Source organism: Rhineura floridana, chromosome 8, assembly GCF_030035675.1.
Source record: "Rhineura floridana isolate rRhiFlo1 chromosome 8, rRhiFlo1.hap2, whole genome shotgun sequence".
NCBI lineage: Eukaryota > Metazoa > Chordata > Lepidosauria > Squamata > Rhineuridae > Rhineura > Rhineura floridana.
Window position 1 is genome coordinate 55,839,626 of NC_084487.1, and position 25,298 is coordinate 55,864,923.

Genomic DNA, 25,298 nt, shown 5'->3' on the forward strand with positions numbered 1-25,298 from the left:
GCTGTGTAGTAAAACATCAATTCCATTCGGAAGCCATTGAGAGACAGAATCTTTCAATAGCAATTCTCACATTAGAGAATGTCTAGAACTCTTTTAGATGAAGAGCTAGATAAATAAGGAAAATGGGAACAAAATCACAAGATACTGTGGAAAAAATATATGTTAAGAAGGATGAGGTAATTTATTTTAAGCTGTGAAAAAAGAGGTGTTTGATTCTAACATGCAACAAAAACGATAAAGTAATAATTCATAAAACATCAGAATGCACGCAAAGGTTGAGCTTTGATCCCCTTGCTATAGGATTCCTTTCATACAGATTTGAACATCAAGTGCTATGCAGAACAAACTATGACCCATTGGCCTAGCTTTAAAAATAGCTGGAAGAAATGTATTTATTAAAGAATCAAACAGATCACTGCTGGGAAAAATGGGACAGTTGCTGCTTACCAACTGATTAAGTACGTCATCTTTTTTCTTATTTGGTAAAAAAACCAGCCAGCTTTTCAGTTTCTCAGCTAGGTTTGACAGGATGCCTTTCTATAAATAAAAAAAGCAATAGTCCATAAATACAACAATTATCCTAAAAACATAAGAACAGGCTTCATTGATTGCATCTGATCTAATTACATTTGAAGATTATGCCTTTTGAAGCAGATTTTTATGCAAGATCAGATAGTCATTTCTTGACTCTTTATTACATACTAATTTTAATGCAAAACTGAGATTAGTTAGTTAATTTCCAATCTACAAAATTATTAAGTCATGGTGCCACCTTTTTCCCTAATGATCTATCACCAACAGTTGACAATGGAAGCATTTAAATGGTTTAAGAAAAAACCCATGGGAAATAATACATCGGGAAACCCCTGAAGCCTTTATGAAGCATAAAGAAAGTCCAGATTATTATCAACCCTCACACATTACCAAAATGCCTTCTGCTTGATTCAGATCACATTGGCTAGTCTTTTTAACAAGCGGATACAGAGTTGGACTACGGAATGGACGAGCAGGGTTCAAATCCCCACTCATCCATGAAGCTCACTGGGTGACCTTGGGCCAGTAACTGACTCTCAGCCTAACCTACCCCACAGAGTTGTTGTGAGAATAAAATGGAGAGAGGGGAGAACCATGTACACCACTTTGAGCTCCCTGAAGGAAAGATGGACTATAAATACAATAAATAAGTAAACAAATAAATAATACAGAGCCATCATGACAAATGTAGGGCATGCGCTCAGGATTACTTAACAGTGTTTAGTTAATTGGCCTTAATGTACTTTAAAGGATGGTAGGTTGAAATAAATTAAAAGTGCAATTTCTGTTCTCTTTCAATACATAGTTGGGTGTGGAATGGCAGACTAAAATTTATCTAATGAGACCTGCAACAAAATGTTGCAGTGTCCTGTCAGTGTTTCAGTCAGTCAGTCAGTGATACTGTTTTCAAGGGTACTCCCTTCCATTTCCATTTGCACCCAGGTTTAAGTCTCCCAGGCCCCAGACAATTAGCATTCTGTGGCCACTGAGAAAAGAGGGGATAGTGATCTTGTGCAGTTTCTCTACAATTCTCTCATTTTGTATAAAGAAAATATTGTCCCTGCCTTACTGTAGCAACACTATCAGTTGTCCTTGTTAGGAACTCAGAAACTAGTCAAGAGAACATGAGAAGGCTCCCTCTAGTCTAGTAGCATACCTTCAACAATGGACACACTTGGATGGAACATATAAAAACTGATCATTTGTAGCAGGAGCCACTGAGCAACCCTATATCATGGGAATACTAACCACTGCATGAAATTGTACTATTGTACACTGCATGAAAATGTCTTAGTTCTTCAATTCAAGGAGACAGAGAGCTTAGGCGGAAAGAATGCTGAAAACTGTTCAGTGGTTAACTTCCTGTTGGTAACAGTGCAAGTCGAGATCTCATACTCTGCTTTGTAGGGAACATCTGATCTATGTTCATATTCCTGATTTAAAAAAAAATGTTTTCCAATGCAACAAAGCCATTATAACATACTTATGCCAACTTGGTCAGTTAATGAAAATCTGAATTGGCATAAATACTAGACAAACCAATGCTTGAAAATACCATAATATGGCAATACAGTATTCTAAACTGTATATCATTAGTGTTTAGCACCTCTTAAGATAATCGTGAACCTTGAAATGTCATCTTCTGACTTATTCCCACTGGCAATATTAACAACAATTCTCTACTCCCACCATGCACACCAGGTCACGACTGTAAAGTATTACAGTACTCTATTTGGGAAGATTGCTTAGACTGGGGCAGCCATTCATTTGAGTTTAACTTCAAATCTAAGGTTGCAATCCAATACATCTCTACTCAGAAGTAAGCTCCATTGGGTTAAATGGGACTTACTCCCAGGTAAGTGTTTATTAAGTCAGTAAATATTTCACTAATGTTTTCTTTTAGCAAAGAAGAGTTTTAACTAAGGCACATTCATGAATACCTCTCTTTCAGAGCACCTTTCATCCCAGCTTGCTTCACTAAAGCTGAAGAGGTTGCTTTTGGCTACAGCCTAAATGTAGGTCTCTCCAAAATGAAATCTGGCAGGTGTGCAAACAGCATTAACAAATACGTACTTAGGTTGAGAATTTAAATGATGAAAGGAAAAGGTCAATCTGATCAAAAGCAAATGCAATTAGACCAGTTAACTAGGGTTAAGAATGTTATTTTCTTGAGAGAAAAGTGCCTTCAGGTTAATACTGACAAACCATACAAATGCCCAGCTCAGTACTGACTCAGAGAGAAGGTTATTACTTCAGTTCATAGGTGCTTTAGGAAGTTCAAGGTTTCTCATCCAATTACTCAGTTAAACCACAAGTAATAGGAATATGAAGCACACTCTTATAACTATGTGGCCTTCAAGTCAGCTTCTGCTTGACTTGAATGACACTGGCAAAACAAGCAAGCATGAATATGGTGTTGCTTTTCATTAAAAAATGTAAACAAAATGTTTTAATACAAATATCAGCCCAATGAATGTATTTGAAAGACAGTTACACCCAATTCTGATATCATTATAATTTCTTTGGCAATGGTTTTTCCTTTATTGTCTACACACTGCAGTTATTAGCTGCCCCAAGTACTCCCTTTCCATACCATATCTCAGAACACCACTCTATCTACCTGGCAACAGTAAGTCTGAAATGAGCATTAAAAACGGTGCAAGCTATGTCTGATAGACTTTGGCATACATCCTACCATTGCTTCATGTGGAAGCAGGAAACATGCAAGGGTATCTCTAGCCTTACAGCCTTGCTATGCTCGGATGAACCAATGCCTCCTTAAGAATGGTGAACCACTATCTTCATGTGGGTCATGTACAAACGGCCTTCTAAATTTCCATGTTGCTGGCTCAATAGAAGTGCTGTTGGTAGCAGGGAAATTTCAGTTGCCATGTATACAGCTGAAATGTGAAGATTCCAATTTATACAAATGAGGCCCACACTACTTAACTACAAGCCCAGAGGTGGCCCTATACCAAAGCGCCTGAATTAATGCTGACATTGTGCGATTCAGCCCACAAACAACAGAACAGTTATCCCAAACATCAGAAACATCTGTATACCAATGTTTACCATGTTCTGAACAATACCACAGTTTAGGGTGCAAAGGACACTTTGAAATGGAAATGGACTGCCTTCAAGTCGATCCCAACTTATGGCGACCCTATGAATAAGGTTTTCATGGTAAGCAGTATTCAGAGGGGGTTTACCATTGACTTCCTCTGAGGAAGAGAGGCAGTGACTGGCCCAAGGTCACCCAGTGAGCTTCATGGCTGTGTGGGGATTTGAACCCTGGTCTCCCAGGTTCTAGTCCAACACATTACGTCACACTGGCTCTCAAGGACACTTTAGTCATCCAAAAATGACAGGGAGAAGAAAACGTAAAAGGACAGCTTGGTGTTAAAATAACTTTGTACATTGATATGTTGATTGAGGTGCTGCTCTTAGTGGTTTTTGCTTTTTGCTGTTGTTTTTAGTTTGTTAATCTGTGTTTCAGTGGATGGATTATCCTTACATTTCCTTTTATTTGTAAGCCCCTATTATTTATTTAAAAGCATTTCTAAACCAGCTAATATTTAAAAATCTCTAAGCAGTAAGCCATGAGCAGCTAGTTCTGGATGAGAAAAGTGGAATCTAATTTTTCTTAAATAATTTGAACACATTTCCTCCTTAACATGAGGTAATATTAGCATGCTCTGTTAGACCTAAGTGGAGAAACTCCAGCTTTCCTGCAAATGTCATCAAACTATTCATTAGTACAAAAATAATAATCATATATACAAATACTCCAATAAAAAAACCTTGATAGCCAAATCCTAAACAATGCATTTCAACATAAGCCAAAAGGCATTTTGATAAAAAAAGTCTTCAGCTGTGGCCTAATTAAGTGGGTTATGAAGGTTTTATTATTTAACTATTTGTATATATGATTAGTTACTTTTGTAATAAATAATTTTTATATATGTTCCCCTTAACTTTGTTTTTGGCTGTGTGAGTTTTTTAAGGATGGTGGTTTTTTTTGGTTGAGTATTACACTGTTACAGAACTAAGAATCATTTTAATGAGCAACATTTAAGAGAGAAAAATGATTACAAAACAAATTATTTGGAAATAAGCAATTAGGAGCATTTTTGCTGTAATCATCGGCATTACTATTTATTTAATTTATTTATTCATTAGATTTATATCCCACCCTTCCTCCCAGTAGGAGCCCAGGTTGGCAAACAAAAACACTAAAAACACTCTAAAACATCATAAAAACTACAGGATGAAAAGGAAGTAGTCTGCTGGGTTCCCTAGTAAATATAGGAACCACTGTTCACTTCTAATTTTAGTGTTGCTAGGCCTCTAACTTGTTGTGGAGAACATGCTAAATATATATTTCATTTCCTAGAAGGATGGTGTCATGTGCAGAACTGCAAAGTGTAGCAAATATTTGCAAGGATTAAAATCACAAGATACAATGATATCAGCACTGTGATTATCTTCTACAGAGGCTACAAAAATGCTTGTATCAAACAGTGAAGTCTAAAACCGTGCCATTTCCCACAATCACATCCAAATAAGATCAGAACTTAAAGAATCCAGGTTCCTCAATTGTAGCAGAGGTCTCTACCTACAAAGGTATTTCTCCTAATGCAAGAACAAGATAACAGCAAAACACAAGTTTTCTAAATGCATCCCTGTGAGGGTCAGGCATTTGCAGGTCAGGATTGACAGGGCGGACCGTGTATAACTGGAGATGGGCCTGGAAAAAAACCCATGCTGTTTCTCAATTTTCCCCATTCTTTTCTGGGCCCCATTTTTTCTCTATAATCCTGTCTGCCAATTCTTCCCTGCACTTTCCTCCCCCAGGTCATCCCCCACTCCAAGACACATACAATATTTCTAGTCCCTGAGCACAGCTATGGGGAGGGGGGCAGTTTAAAAATGGCCATGGTGTACTTGCAGGGTGTGGATGAAGAGTTAAAACAGCCCACAGATGCCTCCTGCTTCTGCATGCTGAAACATGGGATAGGGAACATAATGTATAGTTCTGCTGTTAGTACAATGCTGACAATGAATCAGTGTTCTTCAGCAGTTTTACTGCAGAGGGGAAAAAATCTGAGAAGCAGAAGTAAAAACTAAAAATAGACACCAAGAACAACTGGTAGGTACCAACATTTCTGTGATATCCTGAATTTTATAAACCTATCCCAGCAGTGTTCTGCAGCTTTTATTTTTCTCTTTATGCTTCAAGTAAACCTTTATTTTTGTTGGTCTCATTGGCCTTGTTTGCAAGTCACATTAAACCATTGTTCAAATAAATGATGATGTAATGCAAGGCTGGGAAACCTGTGGCCTTCTGAATGTGGCTGGACTTCAACTCTTATCATCCCTGACCATGGACCATGCTGGCTAGAGCTGATGGAAGTCCAGAAATATCTGGAGAGCCACAGGTTCCCCATCCCTGGATTAATGTGAATAAGCACCATGATGGTGCATGCTGCTGAAATTGCAGGTGCTTTGCTCCTCCCTCCCTCCCTCCCTCCCTCCCTCTTTCCTCCTGTTATACAAAGGAGGTTTGTTCTTAGCTTATTGCTCGTGGTTTGGGCGGCACCAAGGAAAGAGCAAAGCACAATTTTAGCATGATGCACCAGCACGCTGCTCATTCGCATTCAACTATAATTTATTTTAACTATGGTTTAATGTGACATGTGAATTAGGCCATTGGCTTTTAACAATTTCACCGCATCACGTCAGGACCATAGCTAAGTAAAAACACCATATTTTTTAAGAATATATAGATCAAGTGTGGTCAACCTATTTTCCATTTCTTTCCCTCTGGCATACTGGAAAAGCCTCCGGCCTGCCCAGTCATGACCAAGGAAGTCTGCAGAGCAGTCTCCCCCTCCAGAATTTAGTTTAGCAAGTAGCAGGAGCCTGCCTATTGATAGCAGAACTCACCATTATCAAAAAGAGAGGCAGGCAGAAATAACTGTGCCAATCATGTTCCTACTAGGTGCTAAAGAGATGACATAAAACAGATGAGCTTCTAGGTCAAGTCATGTGACCAGCAGAGAGATTAGTATCACCCTTCCAATGTTAATGTTACAGATGAGTTCATGGTGCTTGGCATAATTGCTAATGAACAATTCATTACACTGCTTTTTTGCTACAAAATGAGCAGCAGCACACACGTATTCTTTCCCCTAGGGGGCTTTATTGTCAAAGTACAGGAGAAATTGCATGAAAAAGAAACATTGATTGTGTGAGGAAGAAACTTGCACTAAGATATCTGAGCTATCTGGATGAGGCAGCCCAGGCTGGCTCTGTTTTTGTCCAAACCTGCTATACAGAGGGGCAATGGACAGTGTGAACTCAGAACAGGATATGCATGAACTGCAATACGTAGTTCCTCCCCCCTCTTTAAGTGTCTGTAAATGGGGCCCAAGCTGATGTTTAGAAAATAATTAAACTTCAGATTTTCCATTTGCTTTTTTGTTTTTATATTTTTCCTTTTCCTTACAGTGTAAAACAAGCTGCAGTTTTGAAAGAGGTTCCATTGGCATTTTTATTTTTAATTTAGAACTAATTATTCTTCTGATGCTTTAGCAGTCTTAACTAAAGTTGCACTCATATTCACACTTACATATTAGTAACTCCCATTGGACTCAACAGAACTTACTTCAGAGTACATACACATAGGGTTACCCTGTGTGGGAGTCAGGAAACTTAATACTTGTTGAAATTAATGGTCTTTGGGCACTCCCATTAATCTTCACTGACAACACTCACTTCTAAGCGGATTCAAGGCTTTAATGTACCACATACCACTCTGTATGATATAGCGGAAGAGACTGATCATTGGCAAATCAGTCACAGCATATTCCTTAATACTGTACCACAGTCAACCAGGAAACTAAATGTCCCTTCCCCTGCTATAGTAAAATTGGCTAGAGTTCAGTTTCCATTATTATAATTGGGTTTTCAGCGAAATCTGACTGAGACATGTTTCTGGTGACTTGGAAAAAAGAGACACTTTTCTGCAGATGGAATTCTGAACAAATTCAACAGTGTTTAGAAGATTTATCCATTTTAAACCATGAAACTGTTGTAGTACACTTAGTATAGGAGGTCTAATGCAGACCAAAGAAAAAAGATGTAAAACTGTATAATAATGATTCACCATGTTGGGTAAAAACAAGAAGTTCATATTGTTCCCCACCCGCCCAAATATGGAGCAGGCATGAAGATATTAAAAAATCATATAGCTCATATCTCTCTCTCCCTAGGCTACACCATTTAAAAGAGCAGTTTATACAGAGAAACAGGCATAACCACTCCCATCCTTTCATAATATCCCTGTTTCCTCAGAAGTGCATCTTTTGGGCTCCAAGCTGCTGGTCTCTGTTGCTACAAGGCTTCAACCCTGACTGACTGCTGTGCTGTTTCCAGAGGAGTTAACACTAGCAAACAATAAGAAGTGTTCCGCACACTGGATGAGCCTGGACTGTTGAACTGGATGAACTACAAATTGCTTATCTGTATTACAACATTAAATGATTAACTAGGACCAAAATAAAATGATACCACAACTACAGAGGGGGGGGGAGAGTAGGATCTTAGTGCTGTAGGCAAGTAGGTGAAAAGGGAACATATCCCTAACGGAAATGTAATTCAAACACAAACCTGAGGCAGGAATAGATGAGGGGTGAAACATATGTCTGCTCCAGACGGAGACAGGAAATGGATTGTGGGGTGCGTGTCCAATGGCGAAAGACCAGTGTATGACTCCAGCCACAAGAGGGTAAAAACCCACCATGGCATGTGTTCACCACCTCTGGAGAAGGGAACACTGCTCATCACCTGGCTTTGGTTGCCCCTAAAAGCTACATCTGGACAAATAGTTCACACAGTCCAAAAGCAAGACCAGCTTTGCACAGTAATACACACTGTTCTCAGTAGTACTGATGTACAGACAAGGACATATATTATGAAGGCAATGCATTTTTAAATAGAGGCTGGAATTTTCATTTGAAAAATTATGTAGCCGTTGAATTACAAACTGAATACTTACGTTCTGAGTGGCAACTGTATCCATGTCCTTTTGCCCCTTTTCGGATGTACATTCTTCCAGCTTTTGCAACAATGGTGAACATACTTCGAAATCAGTATGTCCTAAGTCCTGCAAGTACTGATAAAGTGGTGAGTTCTGAAATAAAAATGTAAATTGATTTTTTAAATAAAGTATTCTGGATTCACAATTCATTTATTCTTTATATTTATAGCCTGCCTTCACTGAATAGAGAGCCAGTGTGGTATAGCGGTTAGAGTGTTGGGCTAGGACCTGAGAGACCAGGGTTCAAATTCCGACTCAGCCATGAAGCTTGCTGGGTGACATTGAGCCAGTCACAGTGTCTCAGCCTAACCTACCACACACGGTTGTTGCGAGGATAAAATGGAGAGGTAGGAGAACCATATACGCCCCTTGAGCTCCTTGGAGGAAAGGTGGGATATAAATGTAATAAAAATAAATAAATAGCAATCAAGACAACTACAAAGTATATTAAAGTCATACCAAAAATCCACAAAACTAACCAATAATGAAATTATCAAAGTGGCAGCACAGAACAGTAATACACAAGGAAGGGAAAACACCCACCTAGGCAAAGGCCTTGACAAGAGGTACGCCTTGACAAGAGGTACGCCTTGACAAGAGGTACGCCTTAACCAATCATGGAAAAGCATACAAAGATGCACTTCAGAAAAGAGGTAATTCAACAACTTGGGGGCCACCATATAGGAGGCCCTCTTACTTACTACTGCCCCTTGAACCACAGAGGGCAGTGACATTGCAAATTGGGACTTCCCTGTTGATCTTAACCTTGGGCAGGTTGATATGGGGGAGGTGCTCCTTCAGATATTTGGAGCCCAAGGCATTTAGGACTTTGTATGTCAGTATTAGCACCTTAAATGGGGCAAAGTAGTGAATTTGCAACTAGTGCAGATCTTTCATGGCTGGCATAATGCATGTGGCTGGTTAGAAACACTCACCAGCAGCCTTGCTGTAGCATTCTGTGCTAGTTGCAGCTTCTAAACCATCTTCAAAGGCACCCCATATAGAGTGCATTGCAATAGTCCAGTCTGGAAGTTACCAGAGCATGGATCATTGTGGCTAAACGATCCCTGTCCAGGAAATGTTGTAGCTAGTGAACCAGCCTTAGCTGGAAATAGGCATTTCTCACCAAAGAGGCCACCTGGGCCTTAAGTGACATAGATGCATCATAGAGTACCCAAAAGCTATGTACCTGCTCCTTCCAGGGGAGCACATCCCTGCCTACAACCAGTCATCTCCCTACTTCCCAGACTCAGAACCTGCAATACACAGTACCTCTGTCTTGTCTGGATTCAGTTTCAATTTACTGCTCCACATTCAGCCCTTTCCACCTCCAGACAATGGTTAAGCACCTGAACATTCTTTCCTGACTCAGATGAAAAGGAGAGACAGAACTGCCCATCATCAGTATACTTATTATACTTCACTCCAAACCCCTGGTGACATCTCCCATCAACTTCATACAGATGTAAAGAGAATAAATTATTACCATTTACTCAAATGCAGTTTATATACACACACCTCTATATAACATAAGATGAAGGTGACCTAGGAAGTAATCTTTGGAGATCACACTGGCAATGCTATTTAGAGGCCAACTGTATGTCCTGCTGCATGGTGTAGGACAGACTGGGGGAATCCATCTCTACTGAAAGGAAATCCCTAATTTCCTTGTTGTACTGCTCAAACAGATCTTGTTCCTGCGCAGAGTGGGAATCCAGTGAGATAACTGTTCTGGTGTTCTGGTTTGGAGTACTTTACAACAGGCTTTTTTTAAGCACAGAAAAGATGTGCAGAAGTGCTAGGTATTAGGAAAGCATTCATGTGTTGGGGTGGGGCACCTAATAACAAAAGCCTACCTAAACACTGCATGAAACATATACCACAATAAAGCCACAACCAGCTCTTAATAAAACAAATGGTTCAATTTCCAAAATGAAAAGCACACCTTGCCCCTACTAGCATTCGTAAGCTTCAACTCTCCATTTGGTTGCTGTAGTCGGTAGCTTGAGGTTCTAAGGGAACAACCAAGGGCCTGGCTCCTGAAACTATAGCCCAGTAGTAGGGGGAACAGCTAAGAGAAACCAACTGAACCAGTATCCATCCTACTGGAGTCCTGGCTCAGAACTCCAAAATTTGGAAGGTTAACTCTTCCAGCCAAATCTAGAGTCAAATACTGAGGGAGGACACCCATGGTCTCATTGTTGCTGAACTACAACTCCATCAACCCTGACCGTTGAATGTGCTGGCTCAGGCTGAAGGGAGTTGGAGTTCAATGACATCTGGAGGACAAGAGGCTATTGTAAGGACAGAATGTGGAGAAATCGATTGGTTCGCCATTGGAAAGAGTGTGAGACAGGTGTGTATTTTATCACCCGATTTGTTTAATCTATATGCAGAACATATCATATGGAAAGTGGGATTGGACCAAGATGAAGGAGGTGTGAAAATTGGGGGGAGAAATACCAATAATTTAAGATATGCAGACGATACCATACTGCTAGCGAAACCAGTAATGGTTTGAAATGAATGCTGGTGAAAGTTAAAGAGGAAAGCACAAAAGTAGGACTACAGACGAATGTCAAGAAGACAAAAGTAATGACAACAGAAGATTTATGTAACTTTAAAGTTGACAATGAGGACATTGAACTTGTCAAGGATTATCAATACCTTGGCACAGTCATTAACCACAATGGAGACAATAGTCAAGAAATTAGAAGAAGGCTAGGACTGTGGAGGGCAACTATGAGAGAACTAGAAAAGGTCCTCAAAAGCAAAGACGTATCACTGAACACTAAAGTCAGGATCATTCAGACCATGGTATTCCTGATCTCTATATATGGATGTGAAAGTTGGACAGTGAAAAAAGTGGATAACAGAAAAATCAACTCATTTGAAATGTGATGTTGAAGGAGAGCTTTGCAGATACCATGGACTGCGAAAAAGACCAATAATTGGGTGTTAGAACAAATTAAACCAGAACTGTCACTAGAAGCTAAAATGATAAAACTGAGGTTATCATACTTTGGACACATGATGAGAAGACATGATTCACTAAAATACTGTGAAAAATAGAAGGGAGTAGAAAAAGAGGAAGGCCAATCAAGAGATGGATTGATTTCACAAAGGAAGCCACAGACCTGAACTTACAAGATCTGAACAGGGTGGTTTATAACAGATGCTATTGGAGATCGCTGATTCATAGGGTCGCCATAAGTCAAAATTGACTTGAAGACACATAACAACAACAACAACAACGAGCAAACAAGGACAATCTGGTAAGATGAGGCACTGCTAGAGGCTCCCCAAAGGTGAAATATTATTGCCCTTTCAAAGTTGTGTGCTAGAATACCAAAGGTTGGGAGGAGGCTCCTTCAGAAAGCTCAAATTGCAAAGTAGAATAAAGGGTAACTTGAAGCTTATACCTCTACAGCTCCCAGCTATGTACCTGGCGTCTACATTTAAAGAGTTCTGGATCTAGTCACTATCCTTCTCCTGAGCCTATCCTTCCTGGGTTAGTATATATACCTAATAACAATATGCGCCCTGGATGCATCTTTCACCTTGTTTTCTGTTAAAGAGCCATTATAGCAAGAAGTTGACTAATCTACCGAAAAGATCTAATGCATTTTATTAAACTGAAGTAAAAAATTACAAAGATAAAATGTGTGCAGATGATAAATAGCAAACACACAGACGTTTGTGAGAGATGGAAACACCATCAAAGTTTAGGAAGATTTAACTTACTTTTAATCAGTTTCCCATTCACACAACATATATCTACCATTATTTAACATATTGATTTTGCAACGCAACGTAAATAATCAATTTCCCTGTTTTAATAAATGAAATTGAAATAAAAACACAAATTTGAGTAGTCACCCAATTCATCATTGTAGCTGCTAAAATCAAAGCCACACCTCGGTAATTTCTGCTGATGTATTATAAAGGAAATGACTAAGACTTTCTCCACTAGGTCTCTCAGGTTTCCTCCCTCTCCCACCCTATTATATCTAACCTTTTATTAACTCTTAACTACATAAACAGTGAAACTTCTAAACCTCATATAGATTAGCAGACAATAATATCCTTGCTTAAAACCACAGCAAAGCTAAAGACAGTATATCAAGAAAATACAAACAATAGATGACCCTCCCAACAACAGCTTTAAACCTCTCTCTCTCTCTCTCTCTCTCTCTCTCTCTCTCTCTCTCTCTCTCTCTCTCTCAAATTTTACCCCTCAGCAACAACTAAAGTATTAACTTGGCTATTGGTTGAGAACAAAACCAGCTAAGTTGATTCTGGGCTGTATTCCGAAGAAGACGACAAAAAGACTTACAGGCAATGCATTCCTTGTCTCCTGGAAAATGTGATTCCACCTCTTTCTCAGATACTCTTGCAGTACATTGGTGAGAATTTCTTCCACCTCCCCATTTCTTTCTACTTGTCTCTCCAGGATGACTGGAGCAGAAAATTAGGAGTATCAGTCAGAGAGAAACTGCACCTGTGCTCTTGCACAGGAGCATTTTCCTGGCATCATCAGAAGCAGCCAGCAGCAACTCAGTAAGATGCTGCAATTTCTCCTGTTACTGTGTGATAGGAGGAACAGAGAATCAGTAGATGGATTCTTAAAGGCTTTTAGGAAGCTACTGCTTCAGAAGAAATAATGCATGCCAATATTATATAAAATCCCTTGCAAACACTTGCCAGGCTGCTGTATTTAAATGTCTTAGTCATATTCCCTTGGCTCATAATCATCTTGGCTTGCTTATCATCTAGCAAATTACTCATAAATCTCATCCCAGATGAGTTCAAGACAGTAATGCTAGAAAGGTATATGATTCCTGAATATCAAAACTATTACCCCTCTGTCAAGGTTGTGCTTCCCCACTTATCCCAGAACAGGTTCTCACTCACATTTTTCAAATGGAAACCTTCTGTCTTTCAAAATTCCCTCAGAGTGAGACTCAACACCTTTAAATTAAAGACAGGGCTTTAGGCCCACTTAATTTGATCCCAATTTATTTACTGATTTTACTCCAAATGTGATTATAATCAGTATGCCATTCCTTTAAAATTCACCACAACAGTAATTCTGATATTTATACTTTAATCCCTTATTTTTGCCTTTTTTTGCATTTAATCATACAAACTTATTTTAGCTTCAGTTACTAACATTCAGAAGGCTAAAATCAAAGAAACAAATATTTGCAAAGAAGAGCAACTAGAAACAAAAGAGCAATTTATAAAAGAAAAAACTATATACCTCCTTTTGACTAAGTCCAAATAGCTTACTAAAAAGACTTCTGAGATGAGATAATTATGTTTCAAACCTTAATGCAGGTGTGAGGAATGTTTGCCCCTCCAGATGTTGCTGAAGTACAATGCCCATCATCCCTAAACACTGGTCATGCTGGAGCTGAACGGATTTGTTGTTCAGCAACATCTGGAGGTCCAAAGATTCCCCAACTTGCCTTGATGGCAATAATCTTTCCCTTGCCCTGTACTACTGATGTTGCTTATGATTTGATAAAGAGCGTATCACACAATTTACCTGTTGTGGTTCAATTAAAATGGCTACTTTTAACTTTGTAACAATTAGTTTACTTAAACATCTCTCATTAATTCAGTTAATAAAGTGGGTTCTTATTTCTTATGCAGCTATTACTGCTATACAAGTTCCATATTTTGAAACTTCGTTCTGTTTGTTATTGGTTTGGGTTACATTATTGCTCCAAACACCTGAGCTGTCAAATTCCAAGTATGCAGGATCTTAGCTCCTTTAGAAATTTGCTAGCCATCTAGAAAAAATGATAAATAATGAAGGATTACTTAACCAGAGACTGCCTCAAGTAAATACAACAAGACCCTCTCCCTGCTTGCTGGCCGCTTTCCACCTGGTCTGGAAGGGTGGAGCACTGACGGACACACACTATAAAAGGCATTACTACCTGAAGATGACAGAGACCACCTCAACTGTAAGTCATTCACCCTACTTGCTAGCCTCTTTCCATCTGACCTGGGAGGGCAGGTTCCTGGCTGACTGCAGCTATCAAAGCTGCTACTACCTGAAGTTGCCAGAGACCATTGTGACTGTGGGGTGTTCTTTAGAGGCTTCTGTCTGGGCCAAAATTTAATTGCTGGTCAGTTATTTTTGCTGTTGGAATTATATTTTTGTATTTTATTGTTGGACCTAATTAGGAACTATAATGGTGTTTCAATTTATTGCATGTTTCTTAAGATGTTTTCTTTAACATTGTTTGACTATTTGAATTTGTTTTCTAACAGTGAATTATGTAATCTTTTCATGCTGTGAGCTGACCTGAGCATATTATTATGGAAAAGCAGCACACAAACCATGATGATAATTACAACAAACTCTTTTGAAATATTTCTATATTAAAATTTGACAAATATTCCAGAAATCTGGGCTGACCAACCTCCTCTATTTTTGACAATGAAAAGATACCAATTAGACCAGAACATTCTTAACAGGCAGCAGACAAGATATGTCTCACCCAATTCCTTCAATAATATTAAGCTCTAATGAAAAACAAGCAGGCTTCCATTAAAACTTAAAATGATTTTCAGAGCAGTATAAGGAAAAGTTACAGTAGAGGTTTCATCTGCCTGTAGTTTTAAGAGTAGTTTAATGATACTAGACTTTTCTTAGTGGAGGCTAACACTATTGTTGAAGTAAATTCAATCTTGGTATTTTAAATTATGTCATTACTGAACAAAAGAACAACCAAACACAAGAACAACCAAACACACACAGGAAAATGAGACCAGGGACCAAAGTACACACAGAAAGCAGCATTAAGATAATATTAATGGTTTTGCCAACCATGTTTCATTCTGGTGCCACAAGCATCTCAGTTCCTTACTGAATGCTTCCAACATGTCTCAAATGAAGAACATCAAGGAAAATACAACTGAGTGTTCATCAGTAGTGTTTCTAGTAACAGCACATGCTTCCTGATTACCCCAGCCCCAATGTTGTGGTTGCAGTAAGGAAACTTTTAAAGGTAATGACACTTTTAATAAAAGAAGTACCCCAAATAGTTCTAACTACCATATTTTATTTTTTATTTCACTTGCCAATTTGCTGTTACAATGGAAACCAAGTAATGAATATGCATCTCAAAAGGGGAGTTGAGAAATATGTAGTTAGAATTAAGGAAGAAATCAACTGCTTGAGGCTACAGTCCTCTGACCATTTATATGGGAATAAGTTACATTTAGAGCCAGGGTGGTATAGTGGTTAAGGTGTTGGACTACGACCTGGGAGACCAGGGTCCGAATCCACACAGAACCATGAAGCTCACTAGGTGACCTTGGACCAGTCACTGCCTCTCAGCCTCATGAAAATTCTATTCATAGGGTCACCATAAGTTGAAATCGACTTGAAGGCAGCACATTTACATTTTAAGTTACATTTACAAATAGGATATTGTTAGATACAGAATTCACTTCATGATATATACTGTTTCAATAACTGCAAAAACAGTTTGTGCTCCTAACATCAATTGTTTGGGGGCAAACATGGATCCCATACAAAGGGCTTAGTTCAGACATCACAAATGAATCACGAGTTGGAGATTGGGAATATGCTACAAGCTCCTCCAATATGAATCAATTAGACAAAGCAGGCCATGGTAGTTTTTCAACTGCAAATTTCCCCCTTCTGTTATCCTTGCATGATACAACTTGTAAAAATGCCTATACTTAAAAGTGTTTACCAAACACTTAATTATGACTGCAAACAGTGAACCAACTGAAACAGAAGTAATTAATGTGGGTTGTTATAATGGACATAATTATGTCTGTTAAGTGTTCTCTTTGAATATACAAAATGTCTTCCAAGGATTTTGTAGTTTTCTACTATAAGCTACGTGCTTTAATAGTTGGGGCCTACTACCTATTGGCTCTTACCATATATGAAGCAAGAAATGCCAGGCATCCAAGCTGGATTTCGAAAGGGAAGAGGCACCAGAGATCATATCGCAAACATACGCTGGATAATGGAACGGACTTAGGAATTTCAAAAGAAAATCACCCTGTGCTTTATAGATTACAGCAAAGCCTTTGATTGTGTAGATCATGAAAAACTATGGAATGTTTTAAAAGAAATGGGAGTGCCACAGCATCTGATTGCTCTGATGCGCAACCTGCACTCTGGACAAGAGGCTACTCTAAGGACAGAATATGGAGAAACCGATTGGTTCTCCATTGGAAAGGGTGTGAGACAGGGGTGTATCACCCAATTTGTTTAATCTATATGCAGAACATATCATATGGAAAGAGGGATTGGACCAAGATGAAGGAGATGTGAAAATTGGAGAGAGAAGTACCAATAAGATATGCAGATGGTACCATACTACTAAGCAGAAACCAGTAATAATTTGAAACGAATGCTGATGAAAGTTAAAGAGGAAAGCACAAAAGAAGGACTACAGCTGAACATCAAGAAGACTTAGGTAAGGACAACAGATTTATCTAACTTTAAAGTTGACAATGAGGACACTGAACTTGTCAAGGATTATCAATACCTTGGCACAGTCATTAACCACAATGGAGACAATAGTCAAGAAATCAGAAGAAGGCTAGGACTAGCGAGGGCAGCTATGAAAGAACTAGAAAAGGTCCTCAAATGCAAAGATGTATCACTGAACACTAAAGTCAGGATCATTCAGACCATGGTATTCTCTATGTATGGATGTGAAAGCTGGACAGTGAAAAAAGTGTATAAGAGAAAAATCAACTCATTTGAAATGTGATGTTGGAGGAGAGATCCATGGACTGCAAAAAAGACAAATAATTGGGTGTTAGAACAAATTAAACCAGAACTGTCACTAGAAGCTAAAATGATGAAACTGAGGTTATCATACTTTGGACACATCATGAGAAGACATGATTCACTAGAAAAGACAATAATGCTGGGAAAAACAGCAGGGAGTAGAAAAAGAGGAAGACCAAACAAGAGATGGATTGATTCCATAAAGGAAGCCACAGACCTGAATTTACAAGATCTGAACAGGGTGACTCATGCCAGATGCTATTGGAGGTCAATGATTCATAGGGGCACCATAAGTTAAAATTGGCTTGAAGGCACATAACAACAACAAACTATCTATTGGACATCTATTTGTTTGGGATGGCAATCAAGAATGTGGTTTGATAGCTTTGAACACAGTGAAACAGAAAAGAGTCAAGAGTTTTTGTAGCTGGCTAGCAAAGATGAGGAAAACCTAAAGATCATTGTTTTTGTGGGACTGTATGTCTGTGTCTGCTCCTCATGCTCACCCTTGTTTCTAAGTAAACAGAAATTCCTAAGTCCACAACAGAGCAATACCTTTATTAGGCCAACCAAATTACCTCAACCCCCCCCCCAATTATAAAACCATTTTGGGCTCTCTTTATAAGGGAATTGTCTGTGTGAAAGGTTATCCCAGAAACCTCTTTTTGTTCAGGAAAACTGTGAGCAGTTAATTCTATTTATCCATTACAATTCAGCTACAAGGATTTCTGCCATGGGTAACCTCATACTTGCACTGGCTATCTATTTGTTTCCGAGCTAGATTCAAGGTGCTGGTGTTGACCTATGAAGCCTTACACGGTGTGGGACCGCAATACCTTGTGGAACGCCTCTCCCGCTATGAACCTACCCGTTCACTTCGTTCAGTATCTAAGGCCCTCCTCCGGGTACCAACTCACCAGGATGCCCGGAGGACTGTTACTAGATCTAGGGCCTTTTCTGTGATGGCCCCTGAATTATGGAACAGCTTACCGGAGGAAAGCTTACGGTTCTTTCTTTTAGGTGCCAGGTTAAGACCTGGCTATACTCCCAGGCATTTTAATGTTTAATGCTTTATGTTTATGTTTTTAGTTTAATGTGTTCCTTTGTTACTGATTTTATTCTATATTGTATTTTAATCTCGTTTTGTACACTGCCCAGAGAGCTATTAGCTATGGGCGGTCTAGAAATGAAAAATAAATAAATAAATACCAGAACAACACACGCTATATGCTTATGAAAGTGCTTACTTCCATACGTTTTCAGAGGCTGGATTACAATTTTATGTAAAATGACACAATTTACTAATACTGACTGTGTGCTTTACTAGTCTTGCTACTGTACTACTATACTACTTAGGATGCAGTATAATGCGTGTTACACAGGTGCAATGTTACTAATGATGTGCCTGATCCAATATTTGCAGAGGAGAATTTCCCACTGGATTGTGCCTCCCACTGCTCCATTCTTTCCTCAGAAACTTTCTTTAAAAAGGTACGCCTGTCTCCCCAGAACCCTTCAAGGAGGTGTGTGCTGGCTGGCAGGCAGCCTGAGCTTGCAAAAATATCCTTCCCAATCTCTCTGTAGCTAGCCCCAGCACAATTTTTAGAAAAAGAAAAGGGGCAAAGAAGGCAGGGACCGGATTGGGAACTTCTAACTAAATAATTAAAGGAAGTAAATACCTAGGGCTGCTGTAGACCCTCCTGTCCTCTCTGTGAACTTTTCTCTCACACTGTTGTCCTCCATGCCTCCTCATGACTCTGTCCTCCCACAACAGAGGAAGGGAGCCAATCAGCATGAAAGGGGACTCTTGCTAATTGCTATAGCACTGGAGACAGGAGGACTTGGGAGAGGGCTGGCTCCAAAAAAAAGGAGCAGCCCAGCAGTACTACACAGCTGCCATATCTTTCTCAGGGGGCACATTATTAATCCCCCCGGGTTTACACCTCCCCTACTTGCCCATAAGGGACATTCCTCTCAAAGAATCCTTGGAGATAATTTTCCTGGTTGCTCTTATGTAACAGAGCAATCCTAAATGCTCTGTGGAACAACTGTCACACCTGCAGCCCAGCCACACATTGCAGCAGTGGGGGGGGGGTAGGTGGATGGGCCTGATCTCAATGCCAACGTCAGGCTGGAACAGTGATTAGACTCAGGTTAGGCCCTCCAATGGCTGACATGAGCTGTGAGCAGCTTGCAATCTAGCGAATACCAGACTGGATCAGCCCCTCCCCCCAAACACCCAATTTGGGGCCTTCCAAAGACAGGAATACTCCCAGTGGTCTTTCTGTCTGCTTGCATGGTCAGCAAACAGAAGGGGGAGGTATGCACCAATACATCACTCTGTTGATTGTGGCTGGGGGGAGGCCAAACTCCACACAGCTTTGTGTAACGGGGGAGGGGGGGTTGGTTGGTTGGTTTGCAGTCTAAGCCAGGAGATTGAGTGGAACTGAGACCATATCGATTTTAAAAGATCTATGTATTTTCTGCGAGGATGGGGTTCTGAGTAGAGACTCATCCTTTATACCTAAAATGAAATTATCTTGTTCACCAGCGATAATAGATTGTTCTATCCAATTTTTATCCTAGGGAGGCAATTGGTGTAAGCGAAAACCATTTACTTGTGACAGTCAGGGGTTTACAGATGCTCAGAACTATGTTTATCTCCTATAAAGCAGATTCCTAGGTATTCACATATACAGATCTGTCTTATGCCATGACAGACTGTTGGCCCATCTAACTCACTGTCTATGCTGCCTGGCAGCAGCTTTCCAGAGGTTCAAATAAGTATTTTCAGCCCTACTGTACTCAGAAATGCCAGGAATTAAACCTGGGAGCTTCTGCATAGAAAGTATGTGCTCTACCATTGAGCTATTACCCCTTTTACTGTTAGTTCTTGAGTCACAAAGAGCATTTCTGTAGCCTGTTTTTCAGGCGGATGTTCTCTTTCCCCTACCCCCAATTGTGTCCTATTTTTACTTAGGAGCTGCAATCTTGGCAGCCATAGATACTAATGGCCTTTTTTTTTGATACATGTAGGGCAGCCATCTGGGCCAATCACTCCACTTTTGTAAGATGTATTTGATAGGCTTGGGTAGGTCCAGGGAGTAATTCATGCTTCCTTGCATGAGTGGGTGGTGCCTGCCGCCTTAAAAGGAGACAGTGGTGTGGCCACTGCAGAAAAACCTATGCTTGGACCCAATGGATTGTAGCAACTATCATCCAGTGGCAAATATTTCCTTTCTAGGGAAGGTAACTGAGAGGGATGTGGTGGAACAACTGCAGACATTCCTGGATGAGACAAATTCCAGAGCAGTACAACAATGGAACCGACTACCTATGGGCTCTCCAACGCTGGAAGCATTTAAGAGGGAGCTGGACAGCTATCTGTCAGGTATGCTTTAACTTAGATTCCAGCACTGAGCAGGGGGTTGGACTTAATGGCCTTAGAGGCCCTTTCTATGGACCAAGATAATTGAAGCAGACAATAGCATTTGCATTGCACCGAGTCTGCCACATAGGAGGGAATCAGATCCCACTAAAAGGTCTATAAATACATAATAGGTTGTGGGAGTGTAGAAACAAAGACATGCTTTTCAGAAAGTGAGATCTCTGACTTGGGTGTGTGTGAATATTTTTTTAAAAAAAACATGTTTTGATACTAACATTGCCTCTGATTAGAAAACGTACACCTCCATAAGGAGTTTGTGTGAACAGCTGAATGCACAACAATGTCATAATTCACACTGCTAGGCCCTTCCCCTCATCGATTGTACTTGCCTTTATTAAAAGGCACCCCTATCCCTTTTACAGGTAGAAGGGACCACCACCCTCAGGTATCCTTTCGAATATACTGGTGCTCTTTGGGAGGCCAACAAAGGGTTGAACAAAGCCAATAAAGGCTTATTAAGCTTAAATTGGAAGAAGCTACTACCACGGAATTTAGGGGCACAACATTCCTTTTCCTTCTATACTTAGGTTACAGTCCTATACGCACTGCCTGGAAGTAAGTCCCATTGAAGTCGAATGAAACTTACTTCCGAGTAGACATGCATAGGATTGGTCTGTGTCAGCCATCCCTTTTGTCTATGCTACACCTCACTAGCTGCCATTATTAGGGCGCAAATATGACCCTTCCTCTCAGGGAAGAGATTTCAAGACAGTAGATCTCACAAGCTCTACCCCAGCCGCCGCCATCGCCGCCACTATGCGCCAGCCTGCGAGAAACTCCATCCATCCCCCACATCCACGCACAGTGCCGCCCCACCCAGTTCCGTCGCCCACGGCGGTGAAGAAATAACGCCGCTGAGCCTCTGACCGTGGTGTTCAACCACATCCAGCCAAGCCCCTTTCGCTACGCCACCCACCTCAAACACCACTTCGTCGTCAAACTCCGGTGTCATCCTTCTCCGCCATCCGTGCCACTCTCTCCAAGCACGATGGGAAACCGAGTCCGCCGAGCCCGGGCGGTATAATCTCCCCGTACGGCCCAACCGCTGGGGTAGGAAAACTACAACTCCCAACAGCCACCGCGAAGGAGGGGGAAGGAAGGAAGAAAGAAAAACCAGGTTGCGCCCTTTGTTGTCCTGCGCTGATTGGACGTTTTTCCTGGAATGGAGTGAGAAGATGAAAGGCGGAGTCGGCGGCAAGAGGATGGAGGTTTGTTTGGGGGCGTTGTTTGGCTGCACTAGCGGCTGTTGGCCCTTAGGCGGTTCTGCGTTTGCAGCTTGCAGGAGGATCTCGGAGACTTTGCTGAGCGCTAGTAGCTGTTGAGGCTCGTTTCGCCCCTAATCGCTCGCTCGCTCTCCGTTGCGGGGATGTTATACAGGAGTCGGGACAACGAGTTGCGCTTTTCAGCAGCCGCCGAGACTGAACAGTGGGCTTTTTCTTTCTGCGCAGCTCTCAGAGGGACCAGTATGCCTTAAAAAAGTCGCCGGGTTAGGGGGCAGGGAGCGAAAGAACGGCGCATGGGAGGGAGGCACCATGAGTTCAGCCGGTGAGTGCCCGACGGGATGAACGGCGCGCGGAGGAAAGTTGCTGGGAAGTTTCTCTTCTTCTGGCAGGTTCCCACCAAAGCCAGCTGCGGCCGGTCAAGGCGCGAGAAAGGGGGAGGGGGAACAACAGCAGCTGGAATCAGATCGGGGGCTACTCGGCCCGAGGTGGCTGAATACACACAATACAGGGAAACCTCCTTCTCTTTTTTTCTCTCTTTCCCTTTAAAGGGAGGGAGTTGATATGGGGGTCTTCTTCTGAGAAGCTTCCACCAAGCTGGAAGTTGAGCTCTCCTTGTTTAGAGCCTTCCCCCTCCCGTCTCGTGTTGTTTCCTCTTTTAACTAGGTGGAAAGGGAGAAGAGCACCCGCTCCTTCTGAGCCCCTCAAATAATTTCCTTGGTTCGAGCGCAGTGCCCTCATCAGCCCCCCCCCCCGACTTCTGAGAGCTTTTCATAACGAACTACTTCGCTTAAGGTTTCTAGCTTGAGAGAACCGTATTTGCTACTCTTGCTGCTGGGATTATAGCGACTTTTTCGGTGGTATCCTGTGAAGTGCGTCTTTGTTTTCTCAGGATTCTAACCATTGGAAGGAAACAAAAGTCCCCAGTTTCCTGCCTGTTGTAGTTGGAATCCATTCTCATTCTTATTTTGTATCGTTAGACACTCTTCCTAGGCAGTGGTTTCACCCCTTTTCTTCCATGCATCCCTTTTTTGCGGGGGGGGGGAGGGAGAGGTCTCTTTGTTAGATCCATGAGGTAGTACCCAAAAGATAAGGGCATTCATTAGAAAACGTTTGGTTTGTTTTTCCAAGGTGAGGTCACTTACTGGGTTTCCCCCCCACTTTAAACTTGTATACTTTTGTTCTACATCTAGCAATTGAGGTTGGTGTAGTTGCAGTTATGTGAGGTTCACAGATAAGCAAGGTGGCTTTTATTGGGCCCCTCTTGTCGAAAAAACATGCAGCAAACTTTCAAGGTAGGTAGAACTCCTTATCCCACCACTGCTGAGTGCATTTCCAATGTTCTGTGGCTTCTTCTGTTTTTAAATTTATTCTGTTATGAATATTGTGAAGAATAGTTGTCATTTTATAAATAATCATAGGAAGATAGCCTTTTAGTAAACTTTTTCTTTGTCCAGACTTTGCCGTGGTGAACAGTAGAGAGGATTTTGTCTGGGCGTGGAACTGTTTGGCAGTTTCTTTGCTAAAAGTTGACCCTAGCTAGCCCTTTATGATGTACAAAACAACAGCATATACTATTATATACCATAACCCCCATTAAGGACAACAAAGTCAGCTTTGTTTCAAATTGTAATATGCTGCAGGAAGCTCATGTTTTGTTTGCAGGTATTTTTACTATATTGTAAAAGTTTAATTTTGTGTTTGTATCTGTGGGAACAGGCAATTGCATATTTTTATTGATACAAGAGAATGCTTATTAACACACTAACACAATCCTGTAAATATATTCTCAAACTTAAATCCAACTGTGTTCAATTGGACTTGCAGAGCTATCATTACTGGGCAGATATACCAGTGCATTTCCTGTGTAAATTAAGCTGCATCCTAGATACTTCGGGGGGGGGCAGGAGGCGGTGTGAGCCTTCACTTTCTGCCCTTCTGTTTACTCTTTTGGAATGAATTTACTTACATCAGCATTTTTGGTGGTGGGAGTTATGCCAGCTTCTGTGGGGTTAGGATGCCATGTCACTCTGTTTCTCTCTTGCTCCACCCATTCATGCCCTACCCTTGACACATCCCTTTTTTTGCTAATAATGCCAGGGTAGTCGCCAGCTTAAGGCTACTCTTAATTAATTGTGTATAGGATTGCAGCCTTCCATTGCAATTGTATACACACTTACCTGGAAATAAATCTAATTTACCTCAATAGGGCTTACAGCTGAGTTAGTCGCATATATGATTGTGCTGAAAACATTCTCATTCTGATAACTTTATTCTGGAGAACCTTGTTTGCTCAAATTTTGTTCCACACATAACAAAATTACAAATAACTTGCATCCTTACCATAAATAAATTTACCTGGAAGTAAGGTGGCACAGAGTTGTAAGTGGCGGTAATGCAGCCAAAAGCTCTGCTCATGGCCAGAGTTCGATTCCAACGGAAGGAGGAAGTCGAATCTCCGGTAAAAGGGGTCGAGGTCCACTCAGCCTTCCATCCATCCGTGGTCGGTAAAATGAGTACCCGGCATATGCTGGGGGGTAAAGAAAGGCCAGGGAAGGAACTGGCAATCCCACCCCATATATACGGTCTGCCTAGTAAACGTCACAAGACATTACCCTAAGAGTCGGAAACGACTTGCACTACAAGTGCAGGGACACCTTTACCTTTAACGTGTGACTCAGTAGTATGTATGTATATGATTTCTTTGTGACATTCTAGCATAACCAAGAAATGAAACCTGAGGCATGTTGAGATATAGGCAGACTTAGTTCTCACTTAAATTATAAGAATCACTATGAAATGTGAACAAATGCCTTAATACGTTTGTTTGTCTTTAAGATGCCACAAGACTTTGCTTTTGCTGCAGCAGACTAATACATCTACCCCCTCCAGAATGACATAGTTACCATAGCCTTCATGGCTATTCCTACACAGGCCTTTCCTAGACTGGTGTCTTCCAGATGTTGTTGAATGCCAACTCCCATCAACCCCAGCCAGCATGACCAATGGTCAGAGATGATGGAAATTACAGTCCAAAACATTGGGAGGGCACTGGCTTGGGGAAGACTATCCTACACCAAACTGGGAGCGTATGTATTGTTCAGGTACTAGAATGTTCCTGGCATATATTAAATTCACTCAGACTGCATAAGCAAAAGATAAGCTCCAGGAATGACATGGAAACAACTGCAGTACAAA

General features: G+C 40.8%; 2 protein-coding genes across 7 annotated transcripts in view; one reads left to right on the plus strand and one right to left on the minus strand.

Moving 5' to 3' along the window:
- The window catches only part of VEZT (vezatin, adherens junctions transmembrane protein), a 58,095-nt gene extending 35,640 nt beyond the window's left edge, over positions 1–22,455 (minus strand). For 2 of the 5 annotated variants that reach the window (XM_061639542.1, XM_061639540.1), the window contains exons 1-3: positions 21,603–21,684; positions 8,594–8,728; positions 448–537 (exon numbers count right to left, since the gene is read on the minus strand). In XM_061639542.1, the coding sequence (XP_061495526.1) occupies positions 448–537; positions 8,594–8,728; positions 21,603–21,662 (285 nt within the window). In that variant the 5' untranslated portion in view covers positions 21,663–21,684. Of the gene's footprint in view, positions 1–447; positions 538–8,593; positions 8,729–21,602; positions 21,685–21,796 lie in introns of those variants that run through there. The other 3 variants (XM_061639545.1, XM_061639544.1, XM_061639543.1) reach the window with 2 other exon arrangements.
- The window catches only part of FGD6 (FYVE, RhoGEF and PH domain containing 6), a 68,660-nt gene continuing 64,067 nt past the window's right edge, over positions 20,706–25,298 (plus strand). Inside the window, exon 1 of one of the 2 annotated variants that reach the window (XM_061639538.1) lies at positions 20,706–20,823. In XM_061639538.1, the coding sequence (XP_061495522.1) occupies positions 20,769–20,823 (55 nt within the window). In that variant the 5' untranslated portion in view covers positions 20,706–20,768. Of the gene's footprint in view, positions 20,824–22,097; positions 22,426–25,298 lie in introns of those variants that run through there. The other variant, XM_061639539.1, reaches the window with a different exon arrangement.